Here is a 19,901-nt window from a genome sequence, read left to right as displayed (position 1 = left end):
ATAAAATCTAATGGCTTTTTTTCATTAACTTTATTTTTTAGTTTGGTAATAATAATAAAAGCTAGTAACAAACTAGTAGTAATACCGACTTAATATTAGCATTACATTTTTCAAAGACAATTTTCACTATTATAGGTATAAGATATAACGGGTCTAATTAAAAAATTTCTATTACAAATATTTTTATATTTGTTTAACAGTCTAGTCATATTACCCAGTATAGGTAATTTACGAAACATAAAAAAAATATTAAACTCCAAGATTTTTTACATTTTTAATATAATAATAGGATTTAGAATTTAACGACTAAAATTTAAAATTTAAAATACTTTTCTAAATATTTGATCGCTAATTAAATAAATCTTAAACAGAATAATTCTAATTTTCGAAAGTAAAATAGTTACCTTAGTAAAAACGGAGTCAAAAATGTTAGTAAAAATGAGTCTTTTCAATATATATATTTTTTAAATAATAATAAAAAACCTATTCGCAAATATTTTTTATAATACAAAAAATCTGATTGTGATTTATAAAAAAAAATCCATTTAATACTAGTTCCTCTTCTATTCTTAAAAATTAAAAAGCCTAGATAAATATACAAAAGTTATCATTGTTTGTTATAAATTAATATCTAGAATAAAAATTTGTAGAATTTATAGTTAAAAAAATAATATGTTGTTTTCAGTTAATTACATTATTTTAATAAAATATATTGACAAGTAAAATTGATTATACCAATGTAGTATGCATTGTATAAGATGTTATTTATTTAACAAGTAACTGAACTACGTATATCTAATTAAAATTTGTTTTGCAAACAAAAAATATTGACTGTTATTATTACCTCCGCCGCAAGTCGTATTGCATTCAGTGAACTCGTTATATATCCAACCGTATCCTTTAGATAATGTTAGTTTTGCAGCACTAGTTGGAATGCTATATTCATATTCGATTCCTGGGTTAGCTTCTTGATACAGTAACTAGTGTGATTTGTAATACAAATATTGTTAAAAATATTTTTATTTTTTTACTTTAAAAAACTGGGTAAGCATATACTAATTTTTGATTAATTGAATGGTTTTATTTTTATCAAAGAAAAAGTTAATTAAAACTAATTGGTGTCAAGTTTATGAACATACTAGCTTAAAGACTTGTGATAAATCATTATTTCTCACATAGTTAGTGGTTGAAAAAAATATATGAATACTTAATTAGTGAAAAATAAATCCATAAATCATAACCGTAGAGAAATATAAATTTTAACACGATATGCAATTTAATTAACAATTAAAATATACCGAATGAATACAAAAACCATTCATAATTATTATAACGTTTTTAGTAAGTAAACATAAAATTGAAAAATAATTGTTAAATCAACTTACCACAATATAAATGGCTTCTGAAATTGGTCCTAAAGCTGTAATTATTTCTGGTGTGTAAAGTGCTCGCTTTTTCCTCTCATAATGAAAAACGGAATTGCAGATTTTCAAACTTCTAGGATAATCGATCTTCCAATTACCATTCAGGTAATAGTGTCCAGAAATGTTTCTAATTGCTTTAAATATAATATTGATATTATAAAATGTTATATAAAAAATAAGAGAAATTGTTTTAAAACTGTAAGTTACCTAAATAATTATTAGACGGCTGAATTTCCCTTACTCTTATGTTAGTAGCACCTGCCGGAATCAGAAGTATATCCGTATACCCTAAAAAAAAAAAAAAAAAATTATTATTTAAAATAATAATATATATACAAAAATAATATAATTGATACAAATAATATTTTTCAAGCATATTTAAATTTTACGTAAGTATAGTGTACAAATACTACAAATCACTTTAAATCTTATACGCAAAACATTCTTTGTAAACAGTATTGTGCGGAATGTTTGTTCGAAAACCATAAATATTATAATAAAATTATAACATTGTTAGAAAACATAATATTATTAATATTTATATAGCTACGTACCGTACTGTAAATCATTCATGTCCAAAATTCCTTGGACAGTGTTGCAGTTGGATCCATCTCCTCCACAGTTACGACAACGATCTTCTCTTACCGGTGAACCCAATAAATTATCACAACCAACCGGCTGAAATTCATATTTATTTAATCCACATTATACGTATTTTACATTATTATCACAATAATTAATTTCGGAGCAGATTAAAATGTATGATATTAGCATTTGGTTGTGCAAGCTTAGTATGTGTATCTAGCTAAAATAGCTAAAACATTGATATATCTATTAATTCATATAATTAGAACTTTTAGATTAAAATAATATTAAAACGTAAACGATATTGTGTTATTTGATTAAAAGTAAAATCTAACAATTAAATAGTAAAACAGTGTCTGATATCTTGAAACATAAAATACAAATATTCGATAGGTAAGCAATATAGACTACCTACGACAGTAGGTATAAACATATTAACAAGAGTACAAATTTTAAATTTAATTAATAGGGTAATAATGAATGATATATTCAACTAGGAAATTCATGACAGTGAGGTGACATATACAAGATACGTTTTAAACATAGTTATAGCATAAAACATATTTTTATTGGTGGTGAAAATAAGCATAATGAAATTACCAAACATTTTCCATCGACGCAAACGTCCAATTTTTCTTCATCACACGTTGTACCGTCGATTACTTTATTTCTATGTCTGTAATAAAATCGTTCCCCTTTCGGCATACAATTCAGTTCACATTTGTTTGGTGCTTTGGTGTAGGGAACCCATCTGTGTAAATAATTTATATTGTATAGCGTATGACAGTAAAAAGTTTATTTTTTATTTTTCTCTTACTCGTATGTCAATCCCTCAAATGGTACACTGTTAAATGCAGCACATTGTTCCAGTCGGAAATCCAGACTTTTTCTGGGACATTCCTATAAAAATCCATGAATATTTCAAACACGTCTGATTTTTAATGTTCACTGACATGTGCGTTATTTAAGAATAATAATTGTTATGGTGAAGTTATAATATCATAAATTTAAAACTAAGGTTCTCTACTCAATTTATTTTGTTAATATGAGGTACATGAATGTTATGTTCATTCGATAAATTTATTCAAGTGTGGCTTGACTGTGCTTTTATTAAAAGTTTGAGATCCATAATACAGTATTTTATTATACAAAACTAATTTGGTAGTTTAAAAAATATAGCTATGGCTTAAAAGAATAATGTCTGATTTTATATTGAAAATGATTTTCCACTTCTGTATATTTTGTAACAAGTGTATACTCACTTGAATATTACAGGAATAATATCTTTTCGATGATCCCGTGCAATCTTCGGAACCGTCTTGTCTATAAACAAAAATAAGTCTTAAATAAGTGCCTAATATTAGGTGTATTATGTGTATTAGAAATTGATGAGCCAATTCGCTTCATGCGAAAAATTATATAATGGACACTGGATACCATTTGTTGATGTTTGCCAAATAAAATAACAATAGCTACCAACTAATCAAATAAAAATAATTTTGACTAACGCATTTTTAAGGACACTGTACCTACAATTACCTACTCGATTTTATAGAAGTTCTCCTTGAAACTCTCATGAAATTTATTAGAAATATTATTCTAGCGTGTTGCATTAATTACCCCTGTCCAATAATTACATAAAATAATAATGTACCTAATTATAGTTTCATTATTTTCAATAAATTTCCTGATTTGTGTGATAATTGGTGCACCTATTTATAGATCTATTTATATAACAATAATTTATTTAATTTTCTTAAAATAAATCTACGTAGAAAATTTGAATGTTTTATTTAAAATATATTCAAAATACAAATGAGCAATTATCAAGTATTTAGCATTAATTATAATATAAACCAATAATACGTTAATGTCCGACCCGAGGTGTAATCTATCATCATAATAATATTATGATCGTAGTCGTTTTCCTCCACTTTCCATCTTCCACCAAAAAATTATAAATAAAATAATAAAATAATAAATATAAATAATTTACTCATACCAAAAAATAAAAATAATTTATGATACAGTATTATATTTTTTTATAATTATAGAACATTTCAACAATAAATGAATACCTGTTTAAAGAAAAGAAAAATTAGACATAATATGAATAATTATTTTTTCTTTCATAATTACTCGGACCAGTGTTTTTCAATAGCTGATATATAGTTAATATCAGAATTTAATTAATAATAATCAACCGATAAGCACAAAATGTGATCCTATTATCTCTATTCCATTTTTATAAATTGGAACGTAATACTACAACACTGGCTAAAATATTGTAGGACAATAGACATCATTTTTAGTCGAAAATAATGTGGAGGAAAATGGACACTGGAGGAAAATTGTATATCGTTTATGGAGGAAAATGGAACTGCCCAATATTACATCGGTGAATAGTATTATCCGTTCATTTTTATGCTATTGGTAAGTATAACCTACTCGGATAGATGATCGATAATTTTTTTTTTTTAGAATTGTTTGGCATAGGGATACAGTTATAGAAATCTTATCGAATAAATCGATGTGCGGGATAAAAGTGAAATAAGGAAATTAGTAAAAATTATTATCTACCTAGGTACTTTTCGGGAAGTTATTATGGTTTTTTATTTTTCGTAGATGATTTATTTAAGATCATAAAAAATTTAAAAAATCAAGACTTTTATTTTTACTTTTCGTGTTGTTCTCTATTCTTATCAAAAAATGACCAAATGGTCGTGTTTTCTTTTTACCCACGTACTTGTCAAATGATTAGTGTAGAACAGTAATTTATATTAAATCTATAGTTTGTATCACATTCACATATATGTAACAATTCTAGATTATGTCTGGATTTTGATAATTGTTACACGGATATATCATAAATAGATTCTAAATAAACTTTTCCGCTGTAATATATATAATGTTTTTTGTGAAATAAGATAGGTAAGAGTTAATTCAACAAATTGTATGACCTATTTAATATTTTTTTTTTCATTATTATTTAATTCGTTTATATAGTAAACTTTAAAAGTGCTTAAATTTGTTTTGGTTAATGAGTCAATTTCACTGCATGTTTCGAAACAAATACTAACTAACACTGGTTTAGGTTTAGTGTTTACCTATTATAACTGTTAGTGGAACTACTCAACTACATAAGTATATATCTATAATAAATGACATTTTATAGACCCACTTTATAAGATGATAGGTAATAAAAATAGAAATATTTCATGTATTTCACTGTGCGGTGACGTTTATTATCAAACATAGTCAATAAGGACGATTACAATATAATATTATCCATCCCATGCATGTATAATATTATCATAATCAACTCTAAAGGCAGATGATTTTCAATTCAATACAACTCTTTGCCACACACGGAGTAGCCATAAGTAATATATCGAGATTCATATTGGATTGATTAACATTATCTTAGTTATATTATATTATTATTTGGAAAATAATAAACTTCAAACGTGTCATAGTACCTGGATGTCAGACATCTCCTGGTTTGATAAGCGACTCCTCCGCCACAACTACGGGAACATTGGCTATCGTCGGACCACGGACTCCATTCACCACTCTCCGAGGTACTGCTGTCCAGGTATACATGATATTCTGGTACGAATCCGGAGCTGCTAAATGTATTGTTCCATTGTTGTCTTTTGTGTCGACCGTGTCGAAGGTGATGCTAAGAATTCAAACCATATATGATACAATTAATATTAGATAATATTATAGTATTAGATGTATGATGCATTGATGTATCTAATCCTAATGGACAACGATAAACATCGACAGTTGAAATATGCGATACGTTAGACGTAAATGCTAATAATACGAGTATGCATGTATTATTTTTCAATTGAATGATCTGAAATACTAGCACAATATACAAAACATATTATGCACGTGACGTTGAGTTTATTTATTTATTTAGTGTTTTTTTCGTATAAATAGCATTATATTTATTAACTATCAGTATCTAATGCAATATAAATAAACGAATGTAATATTTATTTTGACCAAGCTTGAGGGTAAATAATGTATATTTTACCATGATTTTGTAATAAGTATAAACGTATAGTACAAAGTAGTTAAATATAGATACTTAAATTCATATTAATAATATTTAGATTGAAAAATAACATCCAATAATTTTACCAATAAAATTTTTCTCATTATAGACAGTTTAAGTCAAAATAAATGGTATAGCTAACTCAACATAACCATTTATTTTTAATCAAATTATTATTAGATCATAATATATTGTAGGATTTTCAGCTCAGTTATGACAAGTAGGTATTTAAAATAAATAAATATATATGTATAACGCATGCTCTTTTTATAACCCATATTAAATTGTATAAGTAAAAAAGCAGTTAGTTTTTATAGATTTTCATTAATATTTCAACATTAATAAATCTATGCAATATTTAAATTTTCTATGCTCGTTTTATAACTTTATATTTAAATTGTATCTGTTTATTATTTTATTTACACGTGTAATGTGTTAATATTTCATTATTCCCATTTTTACATTCGATCTAAGAAACACAATATGTAGGTACTCATAAGTAGGTATTTTTAATTTAACATTTAGGTGTTATATATTTTTAGGGTGAAGTGTTATAATTTAAAATGAGGAAAATATAGAAAGATTTATGCTCATCATTATCAATTAGTATGTAATAAGTTTATTATGGTGAAAAATCAATGAATCGGAACAATAAAAAAAAATTTTTATCAAACAAAATATTTTATTTCATTCCCTCACCAATGTAATATACCTATAACCTATTACCTACATTGTATAATAGTTATAACTTATAACTTATAACCTACCTATATTATATTTTAATTTATTAATGATGGTGTTCACGACTACGTATTAAAATATAATCTTATAATTTCTTTTTTTTTTACTCATCAAATCGACCGTAATTGTATCATAGCAAACCTGTTAATAATATCTAATAAAAATAAAGACTCAGGACAAAAGGTGTGGGCACGGGTGGTGGTGACTGGACACGTATTGTAACGACTAGACATATATTATAAGATCGGGAGTTCGTTAAAGGTGATTAATGGAGTGTTAAAAATAACGCCACGACATCATATCACGGCTTGGGCGATTCTCACGATTCCCTAATCATCGTGGTCGTGAAAAAAAAATTAAAAAAAATTGCAGAATGTAGGAAATACATCATCGAAACGCTGATGACTGCGTATCGATTACAAAAGAAGAGAATATATTATTATAAAATAGTGCTGTAGAAGGCAATAATATAAATATATCATTCGTCGGGACACATATTGTATTAAGGTGTTGAGCTATGAAATCACGAGTCTCAACACACTCTACACTGTCGAGTCTACAGTATGAAGTGTATGTTACACACAAACAATATAATATGTATGATATGTACTTTTTGTGGTACTGTATGTAGAGTGATATAATTATACATATGTATACAATATATGGGTACATATAATTATATTATACGTGCGCGGTGCGCGTTATAAAAAATATAAGATACTTATCTGAAAAGGACAACCTATTCGTATTTGCCGTAACTCGTCTTTAATTTTATATTGTTGACCGTTTGTCTCGAATTACGTATGTATTTTGTTAAACACCAACGAAATACCGAGAAAACGAGATACTCGATACGCTATCGCCTTAAATAATAATTATATTCAAGATTTTTTATTAAATGGTTTATCATGAGGCCCCGCGTGTTTTGTTAAAACATATTCTTTTCCCCTAAAATCTTTAATCCCACGAAGAGTCTCAACGCTACTTTTTAGTCGTATAACAATATTAGGATTTTTTATGTGTGGGTATCCAAAAGAAGGTTATCGATCGAGGGGATAGGGAAGAGGTCTTTTCTTGGATATGGTTTATTATTTCATTAGATGATCTGTGGTTTTTTATAGCTAGGATAGAGCTAAGACAGTCACTAGCTATTACAAATGACTCTGTGTTTTTCCAATACTGTTCAATTATTTCAAGTGATATAAGGATAGCGAGGGCTTTATTGGTGAAAATAGAGTTATATTCAAGGGAGGAAAATTTGAATATTTCTTCATCTAAAATCGCAAAACCTGATTTGTCGCTGGATTTTGATTCGTCGGTATAAACAACTCTGTGGTTATGGAAGTAATTATAAATAACTAACCTATAAAACCGAATTTAAGTATTTCATATAATGTACAATTAATATTTTGTTTAACTTTATTCTCTATTATTTGTATTAACCTATTCTTATATAATACTTATGATTATTAGATAAATGTACATATTATTAAAATATTAAACTTAAAATGTAAATTATATTTGTACCCGGCTAATGACATTGATGTTGAAGACGTAACATAAAACAAAAAAATAAAATTAGGCATTAATGGTAGAATAGTATAACGTTCGATGGAATTCTAAAACTGACAATCCACTTAGTTTACTAGACTGTCTTTGGTAATTAATTAAAAATGTAAAATTACTATTCCTTATAATAATTATTATTTATTACTTATGCTATTATATTATATACGTTTCTGATACATACAGTTGCTTCATATTATTGAAATATATTTATATGAATTTACTGACCTACCTAACTGACAAATAGTTAACATTACTTTTTTGAATTTATTAACTTCTGCCTATATTTACTTATTTTATAGAGGTATCCACTGAGATAATATGTGCAATTACTTATTTTTATTGAGTACAGGCACGTATAATCCATACAATAGTTAATAAAACTGTAGCTTGCTACAATTTTTATGTGCTGGTACCTACCCACATTAACTACAGTATATCGGGTGTCATGTTCAAAATGTTAACAAATATATATTATGACATAATAGTACAAAATATTATGATCTATATACATGGCAATAGTTTTCAATCACAATACCGACCATGAAACAGATTAAATTGTCGGATTTTCTACGCACCAAGCCATCAAATAGCATTGTCACTCGAACATTATATTTTATTATCATCATTTCCCAAAACACATTATTCGTAGGGTTTTCACGTTGTCGAACCAAGGACACCCCTCGTGAAAGAGCATTGTAATTTTCCTTTACTTGAGTGCGTTAAACTGTATAAGAAATCCAATAAAATCAGTACAACAACCTATTAAAAGAGGTACATTATTTCGTAATTTATATATAGTGCAAGTCGCAACTGTAATTTATGTTAGTATCGATAAATTTATATTTATTTAAGCATACTACGTATTACATTATAGATAGATAATCTTAAAATGGCAAAATTCCTTTTTAGGTATTAAGTTATTACCTAATTTAAATAGCGAAAAATACAAATTTTTTAGTGTGTAATTATATGATGCTATGCTAAATATTATTGCACAAATCATATTATGTTTGTTAACTAACAAATTAAACGTAATATTAATCCACGACTAGTCGATTTACGATTGGTATCATTTGGATTATATCTATTATAATGATTGTCACCTTTAAAAGATATTTATTGCTGGGAAGGGTATTAGGTTAGTAGTGAAAACCTAATTATCAATTATCAGGAAAAAAAATCGATTTCTATTTATAAATATTTGTCTGTTATTAAACAAATTATTAGTTTAAAAAATATAATGGTTCCATTATTATCACATTATTCTATAGTTACCTACTATATGGTATCTAGACACTTATCAAAATTGAGTCGTTAAATGTGTGGAATGAGAATGATAAACATGTTTTGTTATAACTATTATATAGATTGCTTAATATTACCTGTTAGTTTTTACTGACGATAAATTACTAAGTTACACTAGGTACTTAAAACAAGTTTTTGACTACCAGTTAAGTTAAATCACGCGTAATCCCATATTAGATATGAAATATACAAATTAAAAAAAAAAAAAATACATAACAACATTATTCTAAATAATACATGACCAATTATGTTTCATTTCCAACTGCAGATATATAGCCAAATTTACTTTGTTGAAAAGTACAACATGCACAGGCAGTAAGTGCATTAACACATTTAAAGGCATACACCTATAATGTGTAGGTACATGCCACATATCTTATTAGTTATTACCACTCTCATAATCAAAATTATTTATTTATTTCGTCCAACGCTAATGCGTGCAATTAACTAATATTATGTCCAAAACTAAAAAAAAAAAGAAGCCATGTGCATTTCTTTTGAACTTTTTTTATCATTTTTCATAATTTTCTTGAAAACTATAGGAACGTTTAAAAATATATAAATCATTTATTTTTTAGATACCTATTAAGATGGACTAGAGATATTCCATGGACATTTTTGAAATTACCTGAATAATTGGTAAGGTACTACAGATACAAAATGAAGTCATTAATTACAACTATATATAATATAATATTATATAGTATATCGTTCTCAATATATTAATCATGGTGAATTGGTGATATTATTTTAGTGAACACTACCTATTTAGTATATGAATTTAGTTGTCCAAAGCTGTATTAGTATTCATAAAATATAAAAATGTTATAAATTCATAAAAAGTAAACTGCATGATACATTGATACATACCATGGTAAAACTGATATAGTAAGAGCAAACATTTTTTGGTCGGAAAAAATAAAAAATTGTGTAGATATGTTTAAATTTTTTGTATTCGGTAATAATTTCTAACTGAATTAGTTTAGTCTAGAAATAGATTCAGATGAATGCAATGCAATTCGAGCATATCTTTTAAAATTACACCGAAAGTACGATTTCATATGATTATATACACTTATACATCAAAATTCAAAATTATCAAAAAGGATTAGGTAAGAATATATTCTTTCGAGTATCTAATATAATGATCATATTTTTACGTTAACCACTAGGTACTAATTCACTAGTATTTATGTCAATTTAAAATTTAATCGATTTGATGAAAATAATATTATAATCACGGACGGTTGTCGACTGAAGAATTTAAAATGTCTATCTATTGTTTGTCTGTTTCTTTTTCAAACTACCATCTTTGCACCATCGGCACAAATAACTATATATGTACCTACGCCTAACATAAATAACTGCAACAGGATATCTAATATATATATATATATATGCAGTGTATAATATAAATGTTATATAGTAGAAGTTTATTATTGTTTAACAGTGGAATTTTAAAATCCTATTTCTTGTAGGTATTTACAACAACGTCCGTGCAATTGGAACAACGGGCACGTATTTCCGACCAAATAAAAGCCATAAAAATGTATATTTTTTCTAATCTACACTAGTAGTTATTATGGTTCACTGTAGTAATTCTAATATAAAGAAACTTCATTGTTATCTCGTCGATTAAAATCAAAGTATAAATGTAGAAATAAAAATATATTATATTTAATTTGTTATTTAGTCAACGTTGGTCATAATTTCTATATGATAACGTTCACCAAAATATTTTCAAACTAATACTTGAAAAGAAGTTAAACTAAGGCTGCTTTAATAATATTAGGTACGCATTATCTAAAAAATCAATTAATGTGGACGACTAATATTTAATACCTATAACATATATTAAGTATTCACGGACATTAAATACACAAAGGTAGGTAGGTACAAACACAAATAAAAAAAAAACTTCAAACAAAAATATATAGGTACCTACCAAGCCGGTCTAGGTATAGATCATTGGTGGATTAATATTTAATTCAATAATGCTATTATAACGTAGGTACCTACCTACATTGTTGTTTGATTTATAACTCATGCGGTAAACATAGCAATTTGAAACTAACCATGAGATAAACACAGCATTAAGTTGAAAATAACCATGCGCACGATTAAGTTAAATGATATATCCATTATTGTTGCTACCACAGATATGGTCGGTGTATAGGCACATAATAATATGACTATATGAGTATATAATATTATAGATAAGCCCGCTGTCCAGAAGATTTCCTGTTTAATTTACACGGGGGGCTTTTTTTTTTTTTTTTTGAATAATTAAAATTTAATTTATATCAAAGCAAAGAGATATTTGTCATATTTTCGTGTCTATTGTGTCACATAACAAACTTGACTTTAAATCGCCATTAAGACGTGTTGATAAATAGCTTTCAGTGACCATTATGTTTCTGTTTTGCCGAACAAAAAGATGGGTAGGTATGTGTGTATAAATCAAAAGGCCGCACACATGATTTATGACTATAACGAATTCGGGTTAGAAAAAAAAGTGGAATAATAATTTATTAGGAATACAATTATTTTAATCGCTTGACGAACAGGTGACAAAAGGAATAAGGATAAAATCTTAAGATATATTTTTTTATTGCCTAGATTATTTTAATTTCTTGAATATACTTCATAACGTTTAGTCCGTGGATTATATTTTATTTAATAATGGCATATATAGGCTTAAGTTTAAATAAAATAATATTTACAGATTGTGTCGGTAAAAGTAAAAAACAATAATTTAAAAAACATTATAATATGCAGCTATATATGGCAAGCATTGACCAAAATATAGAACTAGATTCAATTCTTTTTTGATTTTTAAATAAATTGAGAAGTTAAATTATATTTTTTAAACGATAATTTATCGTCCGTTGTAGTTATTAATCCGTAAAATATAATGTAAGGTATCGTGTACCTTAATCTTGTTACAAAAAAATAAATAATCTTACAGGTGCAAGACCCATACAATGCATTGATGTGTAAGAATTTTATAGAGATAGTAGTTAAGCTAGATAAAATATTGAATTAACTCAAAAATAAATAAAATAAAATAACATGAAGAATGTAAATCACGTCTGATGATGGATAATAATGCATCTAACGAGTGCTGTAAATAAATATAGAATATCAAGTGAAGTGGTAAATATAATATCTTAATATTCTGGGTCGATGACTTTAATGCTTAATATGAGTTCAAGAATCGTTCAGTTTTTTATTGCTATATTTTCATAAAGTTTTCTTTTACTGATATTAGGTACTTAAGTTAGAAACTGTTTTTAAGTACCAGATTTATTAGCATACACTAACATTCGATTAACGTAATTGGAACTATTAAACTGTATTAAAAATATATATTATATATTATAGGTATATTAATAATAGGTGACTTTATAGTGTAGTTATGGTGTAACAAATTAAATATGCATATATGCATACTTTATTCCCATCACAAAACTTTTGTTCAACAAATACTAAATTGGCATTTAATAATTAAATTATATGATATTAGGCGTTACTATAATATTACATCTATTATTGGTTTTCTGTTGAATATATCAGTGCGTTAAGCCCTTTGTTTTGAGCAAAAAACATGAAATTATTATTATCACGTCATTATAACTGCATAACACACATAAAAAAAACTCGCGACAGAGCACTAAATAACATACAAGATTTTTACGCCGAATGGATATATTTTACGTAATCATCAGTCATCCGGGAACACGATAATATTTCATATCTCGTATTCGTTGACAAGTTCTTTCGTACGTTTCCATCGGCGTTTGGCCACGCTAATGAAAATCTGGTGGATGAGTCATTTTTTCATAACATACATTGTATAATATACACGTGTGTGTGTGTGTGTGTGTGTGTGTGTGTGCGCACGCGCGTGCGTGCGTGTATGTGCACAATGTATGTGCACATAACTACCGAACTCAGACGCACCACCGAATGCCGTTGCGGAGTGTGTTGCACATTTTAATAAACGCGCCAGGCACCCGATTAGCGGCGAAGCTGTTTGATGTTCGCATTGCACACAATATAATATATTATGTATTATACAGTTGTACAATATTATACACACACACACACATGTACACCGTGCGCACATGGCTAGCACGTGTATGGTTTTGATGAATGGAGGGTTGGCGATGGACAACAAGTGTAACGTTTACGTACAATACATCCCACGAAAAAAAAACCATATTATGCAGCGTGTGTATTAAAACTACACGCAGTAGGTATATTATATTATACGACTAAATAATAATAATAGATTTTATACGATATAACAAAATGTATGGTCACGTAAATGTATTTTTTTATTACGATAAAAAGCTTACCTGTTTGGTCAATGATACGGAGATGTTAAATGATATAACTAGTATCAATAGTGCTAGGTACCTGAAAACGAAAAAAAAAAGTTGTAATAGTAATAATATTGTTTATTTGCATTAAAATTAATATCGAAAAGAGATTACTTTATGCATAGATAATATGAGAATGGATAAGCCATTCCTATTTTAACAAAATAAGAAATTGAAGTCCGGAATGTAAGGACTAAGGAGTTTTGTCATTATTAATATATTATAATTTAATGGTATATAATTTTGATAAGACCTCTAGAAAACGAGACCATATGATAAGGGCTCATATAGTCTATCCATTCTTTATCATCTACTGGACCTCACTGAGAAAAACTCGTGTGGAGGTCTGGGGTTATCTTATTTACAATTAATATTTTTAATGATATAGACACGTGTCATAGTATGTAAAAAGAAACAAAATATTTAACAATAATAAATAATTTCTGATTTACATTATATATTTTATTTAGTTGTAGTAGGTACCTACATTTATTTAGTTCTAGACGAAATATATTCATATCGGAGCCAATGGGAAATTTCTATTGAAAAGTGGTAGTGGCATACTGGCCATATCTGTTTTTTTTTTCATGTATGTAACTTGCATTTGTTGCATTGTATAATTACATTTTTTCTGTGCCTAAGAAATTCATAATGACTGCCTATTTATTGAATATTCAAATCATAATCGAAAATAATCGTATTACTATTTGAAACGTGTTCACGTGATTTAAATTGAAAAACCAATATAGATATTAGATACCTATGGGCTATAATATCCATTTACAATATTAACATACAAATATACGATACGATACTCATCCAGGCATCCATATAATCATTTAGACGTCAATATAATATTAATTATGTTTTTCATGTCGAGTTAAAAAAAAACGAAGCAGCAGCAATTATACTATATATTTATACATCAGAGCCCGTCTCACTGTGTGGTAAACCTCACTCGTCGATATTACACACAAAGTTAAGATATAATAATCGATAGATCATTTTGCACTCAGATTTTTAATAAAACACGCATAACGACAAAATATGTAAGAACATTATTTTATCTTATTATTAAAAAAAAAAAAATTAATCTCGGTCGGTGGCGTATACAATCTCGTATCTCTACTAACAGTCTTGGTCAGCTACAAAAATTGTCATCGTTTTTAAATTGCTATTTAATCATTTTTGTGGGTTATTATAAAACTGTGGATATAATTGATTTTTTTCAACCGTATGATTTATTTTTAAAAATAATGTTGTATTCGGAATAATATAATAATATTATACCTTGTATTATGTCAAGATAAATAAGAATCATAATATTATAATTTACTATTATCATATAAAATTACAAATGTTTCATGGATAATAAATATTATTAGATACCTATAATATGCGTTAATATTACAATTTAATTTATGCCCCATTACTAAATTTTAAATATTCAACAGTTATTTTCTCCGATAACATAATATCATACCGTTTATAATATTCGTACAACATTGATTACCATGAACAATTTTATTTAAGTTGTATTTCATTATATAACATTATAACTTGAACGAGGCTTCCACTTTCTTTATTATGATTATCAACAAATATATTAATTGGAAATCATTCAAACAATCTGTATGAATTAAAAAGTATAATGTTTTAATATGAACCTAGAATTTATTAATATTTATATAGTTTGAATTTTCATAGACTTTTTATGTTATTTTTTCAATACTTAGATATAAGTTAACAAAGAATACATAAAGATTATATAGATTTACTGAAATACTGAATATATTTAGTATATATGCTGTATGTTTTTTCAAACATCCTGAGTTTCTGACAATTCAAATTAATAATTTAATTTTAAATAATAAAAACGGATATGTTAAAATTTAAACTATTATGGAAGAACATTTTTAAACATTAAAAAAAAACTTTCTTGATTTTTCTATAAATACGATATATTATAGGGTATCCGGATGAAACCGGATGAAAAAGCATAACGATTCTACAATTAAAAACAGATGTAGGTTTTGATGTATAAGTAGAAGCATATTTTTATCGTTTTGTATTGTTATATTATAATAATTAATTGTTCTCATAATCCGAATATACATATAGGTAGGTTCTTTATAGTCATTAATTTTTTTATTATTCAAAAAAAATATTAGATGTTTAATTAATTAAAATATAATTGTTATAAACTAATTGTATTATGAAGAATTGTAGATATTTAATTTGGCTCAATACCAAACAGGTGCCGCATGTTAACAAAGGAGCATTTTATTTTAATATTAACAATTAATTTTCGTATTCATTGGTGTTTATTATAAATATTAAATATATAATGATATTATCATCAGAACATTTTAATGTATATAAGCAACTAAGTATACTAATATTGTGGTTCTGAAAACAGCAAATAAATATATAACTAGGTGTATAAAAAATATATATATATAATATAATTATACATTAAGGTTATTTTAACGTTTCAATCATAAATTAATATGATTAATGAATAAAAAACACTAATAAATTCATTCCTTTTAAATTATAATGATTTTTTTTAAATAGAAGTTTCAATGAAATTCACATATTTTTGATATTTTTTACCATCTTTCAGAAACGCTTAAGATCTCTGTAGAGGTGTAAAATAACGTAGTTAGATACACGTTGACAGATGAACAGACAAATAAATCTTAATGTAATCGGAATGAGTGTATAAAAAAATAACTAACCAAAAAATAAAAGAAAAAAAAATTACGCTGTAGAAGAACAGTTTTAACGATTTAATCGAATATCAAGGGACACGCATTCCACCGACCGATTATTGTGGACTGGTAGACCTAAAGAAGGCATCAAAAGTAACCGACAACGTTGACCGAAAGGGGGCAGGATAATGGAAAACAATGATACCGTATAACTCTGTAGGTACCTATATATTATTATCCCTTTTCCAGACAAATTACTTTGGGTTCTAGTATAATTGTTATGAAGAAAATACTACGTTACTCATATTATGTAATTATACGATATGACCTAACACTTGTATGAAATTGGAAATTATAAATATGAAAATAGGTACGTAATAATACCATGAAATATTACCCAAATTAAAATATTAAGATGTCATTTCGTTTTAACATTAAAAAAATAATCTAAACATCGCTCGTTTCCACTAAGGAAGTAGTTATTATCATTAAACATTTTAATTTATATGTTTATCTATTGAAATTTGTATTCGAGATTAAAAGTTTAATCATAATATATTTATCTATTGACCAACGGCCGTTTATAATTTTATATCTTGAAATGTTTTTGCGTCACAGATAATAATAATAAGCATAAATGTACAATCAGACAGAAGTTAATCCATTTAAATTGCTGTGAAATTTATAGTGGAGATGGTTTGTAGTCTTACGATCGTTTCCGTGATTGTACGGCTATAAACATACGTGATAGATATATTATACATCTTGATAAACGATTTTTATGACAACCGTCGTTATTGGACGGACACGTCTCGTCATTCGCAACTATTTTGTTTCGAGAAAAAAAATTATTATCTCGATGTGTCCCTTATTCATGTTTTCGATTACCGGCGGGAGACCGTTTTCGATATATTCTACCTTCAGATGAACAATCCCAGTATACGCGCTACAAGATGAAGAGCGGTCGATTAATAATAATCATTGCCCTTCGTATACAACATGTTTACATTTCGAATTTGGTTAAAATGTTATTTCCAACTCGGACGTTTTTATTGTAACCCGATGGTATAACGCAGCGGAATGCAAGATAAAGATGTAGGGAGACAGGGGTTCTATATAATCATATTATATAATATCGAATGGTTTTATTTTATTTTAACGAGGTACGACGACCAGCTGTTTCCATTATCTCACCTTTAAATTAGTGTTTTTACACGCATACGCGAATAACCATAATATTATAAATAAATAATCTAAAACACCTGAAATATAAACACTGGCTGGATACTCGTTAGGGGAGCTCGCGCACGTAACAAAATAACAATAACGATCGGACAGACCCTGTTTTGTCTTCCCCGATGAACAACGGTGATAAGACCGTGGCCTGATGAATTGTGAAAGTCATTGACAGAGAAGAGCTTAAAGTGACCGTCCGCGTGATGTTTTGTGTGTTGTGTACTATAGGTAGTTATTGGTAGATATACGATGGCAAGGACCACCCGCGCGCAGGAGACTTGAACGCGACTTCGGATGTAATAATAACTCAGACAATAATATTTCTGTGCTGGTTCTTCTCGTTATTAATCGTCCTGTGGTTACCACTACCACTCCACCGCCATCATCAACACCACGCCGTCACCACTGTTTAATATTATCTGGTATATTTATGTAGAAGTCTGTCAGTTTAATACATATCAAAATATCATAATGTAGGTACACCGCAGCTTTACACCACATAAAAAAAAATTAAATATTATATTATTATAAATGCGTTACATATAATATAATAATATCTTGCAGGACTCAATTTGTTAAATATATTGTATCTGATTTGAGGATGAATGTAAATTCGATGGGATTTTTATACAAAGTTCATAATAAATAATATTCCGAACCTAAGTACAAGTATTTGAAAAACATTGAACAAGAAAATTAATTGTTGATTTAACTAAATGATATTTTAATTAAAACCATACAAGTAAAACTGATTAGATAATTTAATTAATGTATGACGAACACTTAAAAAAATGGTTTTAATGAATATTGTGAAATAAAAATTTAGGTGTACCTATTTTTCAAAAACATCCTAGGTACTTTATTCATTTTTTTATTTATTAATCGATTTATATTTTTATGTGAAAGATACAAATTAAACATTTTTCTTGTATAATAAATTTAGAAAAATGAGAATAATCAATTCAGTAGCGTATATACAAATAGTATTATAAGTTATAATTTAAGCAAATAAAAATCATAATAAATATAATTACTTTTATAATACATAATTAATAAGAAAAATACAATAACATTAATTTAAATCACATATTTTTGTGAAAAGGAGTTTAAGGTTAAAAAATAGGTAAGTATAATGGTTTAAATAAAAAGTACACACAGTTGGTAAAAAAAACCTAATGCAATTTATAAAAAATTTAAATATTTCAATGACAAATATAATGACACTAAATAGTAAATACAATCAACAATAGGTAAACAAAATGTATTTAACTACCTACCTAATATCTCGTATAATTTACATTATCTGGCACCCGGTCAGTTAAATTATTACTTAAGACGAAAAGGTATTTGAGTTTATTTAAGTGTATTGTTTATAATATATACCTAATATTTATGTGGTTGTATAATATTAATTGTTCTGTTATGGGTATCTGATGTAAATAATATAAACGTAGATAAGTGGTTTTTATTTAATGCATCAGGTTAAAACATTAAATGAAACGAATTACAAACCCCCAAATTGAATTTAACATGTGAGTTTAAGTTACTATTTTTATTGACTATAAAACGCTATCTAAAACATATTAGTTTTAAACGTTAAACCCATACAAATGATTCAACTTGTAAACTATGTTAAAGTAATGATTTTTTTTTCAAAATGATGTGTACGTGTACCAACATACTTATACAAGTACTATGTGATGTCATTTGTCATGATGATACTAAATTATTTAGAATAACAAATATTGTTATATTAAATAAATATTATACCTTTGTATAATATATTATTATATACATTACATTTGAAAAATATTTTTTTACCTTTGGAAATGTAGAAATGGATTTTTCATAAAAACCATATCAATTATTTCAG

The 19,901-nt window shown here is 26.8% G+C and overlaps 1 protein-coding gene across 4 annotated transcripts in view; it reads right to left on the bottom strand.

Moving 5' to 3' along the window:
• Positions 1-19,901, bottom strand: part of Ppn (proteoglycan-like sulfated glycoprotein papilin) — a 46,935-nt gene that overhangs the window by 16,650 nt on the left and 10,384 nt on the right. For all 4 annotated transcript variants that reach the window (XM_089215949.1, XM_089215930.1, XM_089215943.1 and 1 more), the window contains exons 2-10: positions 14,055-14,115; positions 5,489-5,691; positions 3,272-3,332; positions 2,827-2,909; positions 2,610-2,760; positions 1,979-2,102; positions 1,632-1,712; positions 1,386-1,558; positions 845-980 (exon numbers count right to left, since the gene is read on the bottom strand). In XM_089215949.1, coding sequence (XP_089072075.1) covers positions 845-980; positions 1,386-1,558; positions 1,632-1,712; positions 1,979-2,102; positions 2,610-2,760; positions 2,827-2,909; positions 3,272-3,332; positions 5,489-5,691; positions 14,055-14,115 — 1,073 coding nt within the window. The remainder of the gene's footprint in view (positions 1-844; positions 981-1,385; positions 1,559-1,631; positions 1,713-1,978; positions 2,103-2,609; positions 2,761-2,826; positions 2,910-3,271; positions 3,333-5,488; positions 5,692-14,054; positions 14,116-19,901) is intronic.

The sequence above is a fragment of the Diuraphis noxia genome, unplaced genomic scaffold (assembly GCF_037042655.1).
Source record: "Diuraphis noxia isolate RWA-SAM2 unplaced genomic scaffold, SU_Dnox_SAM2 contig0001, whole genome shotgun sequence".
NCBI classification, from domain to species: domain Eukaryota; kingdom Metazoa; phylum Arthropoda; class Insecta; order Hemiptera; family Aphididae; genus Diuraphis; species Diuraphis noxia.
Note: the sequence above shows the minus strand (reverse complement) of the source record. Positions and strands in the feature narration are given on the sequence as shown.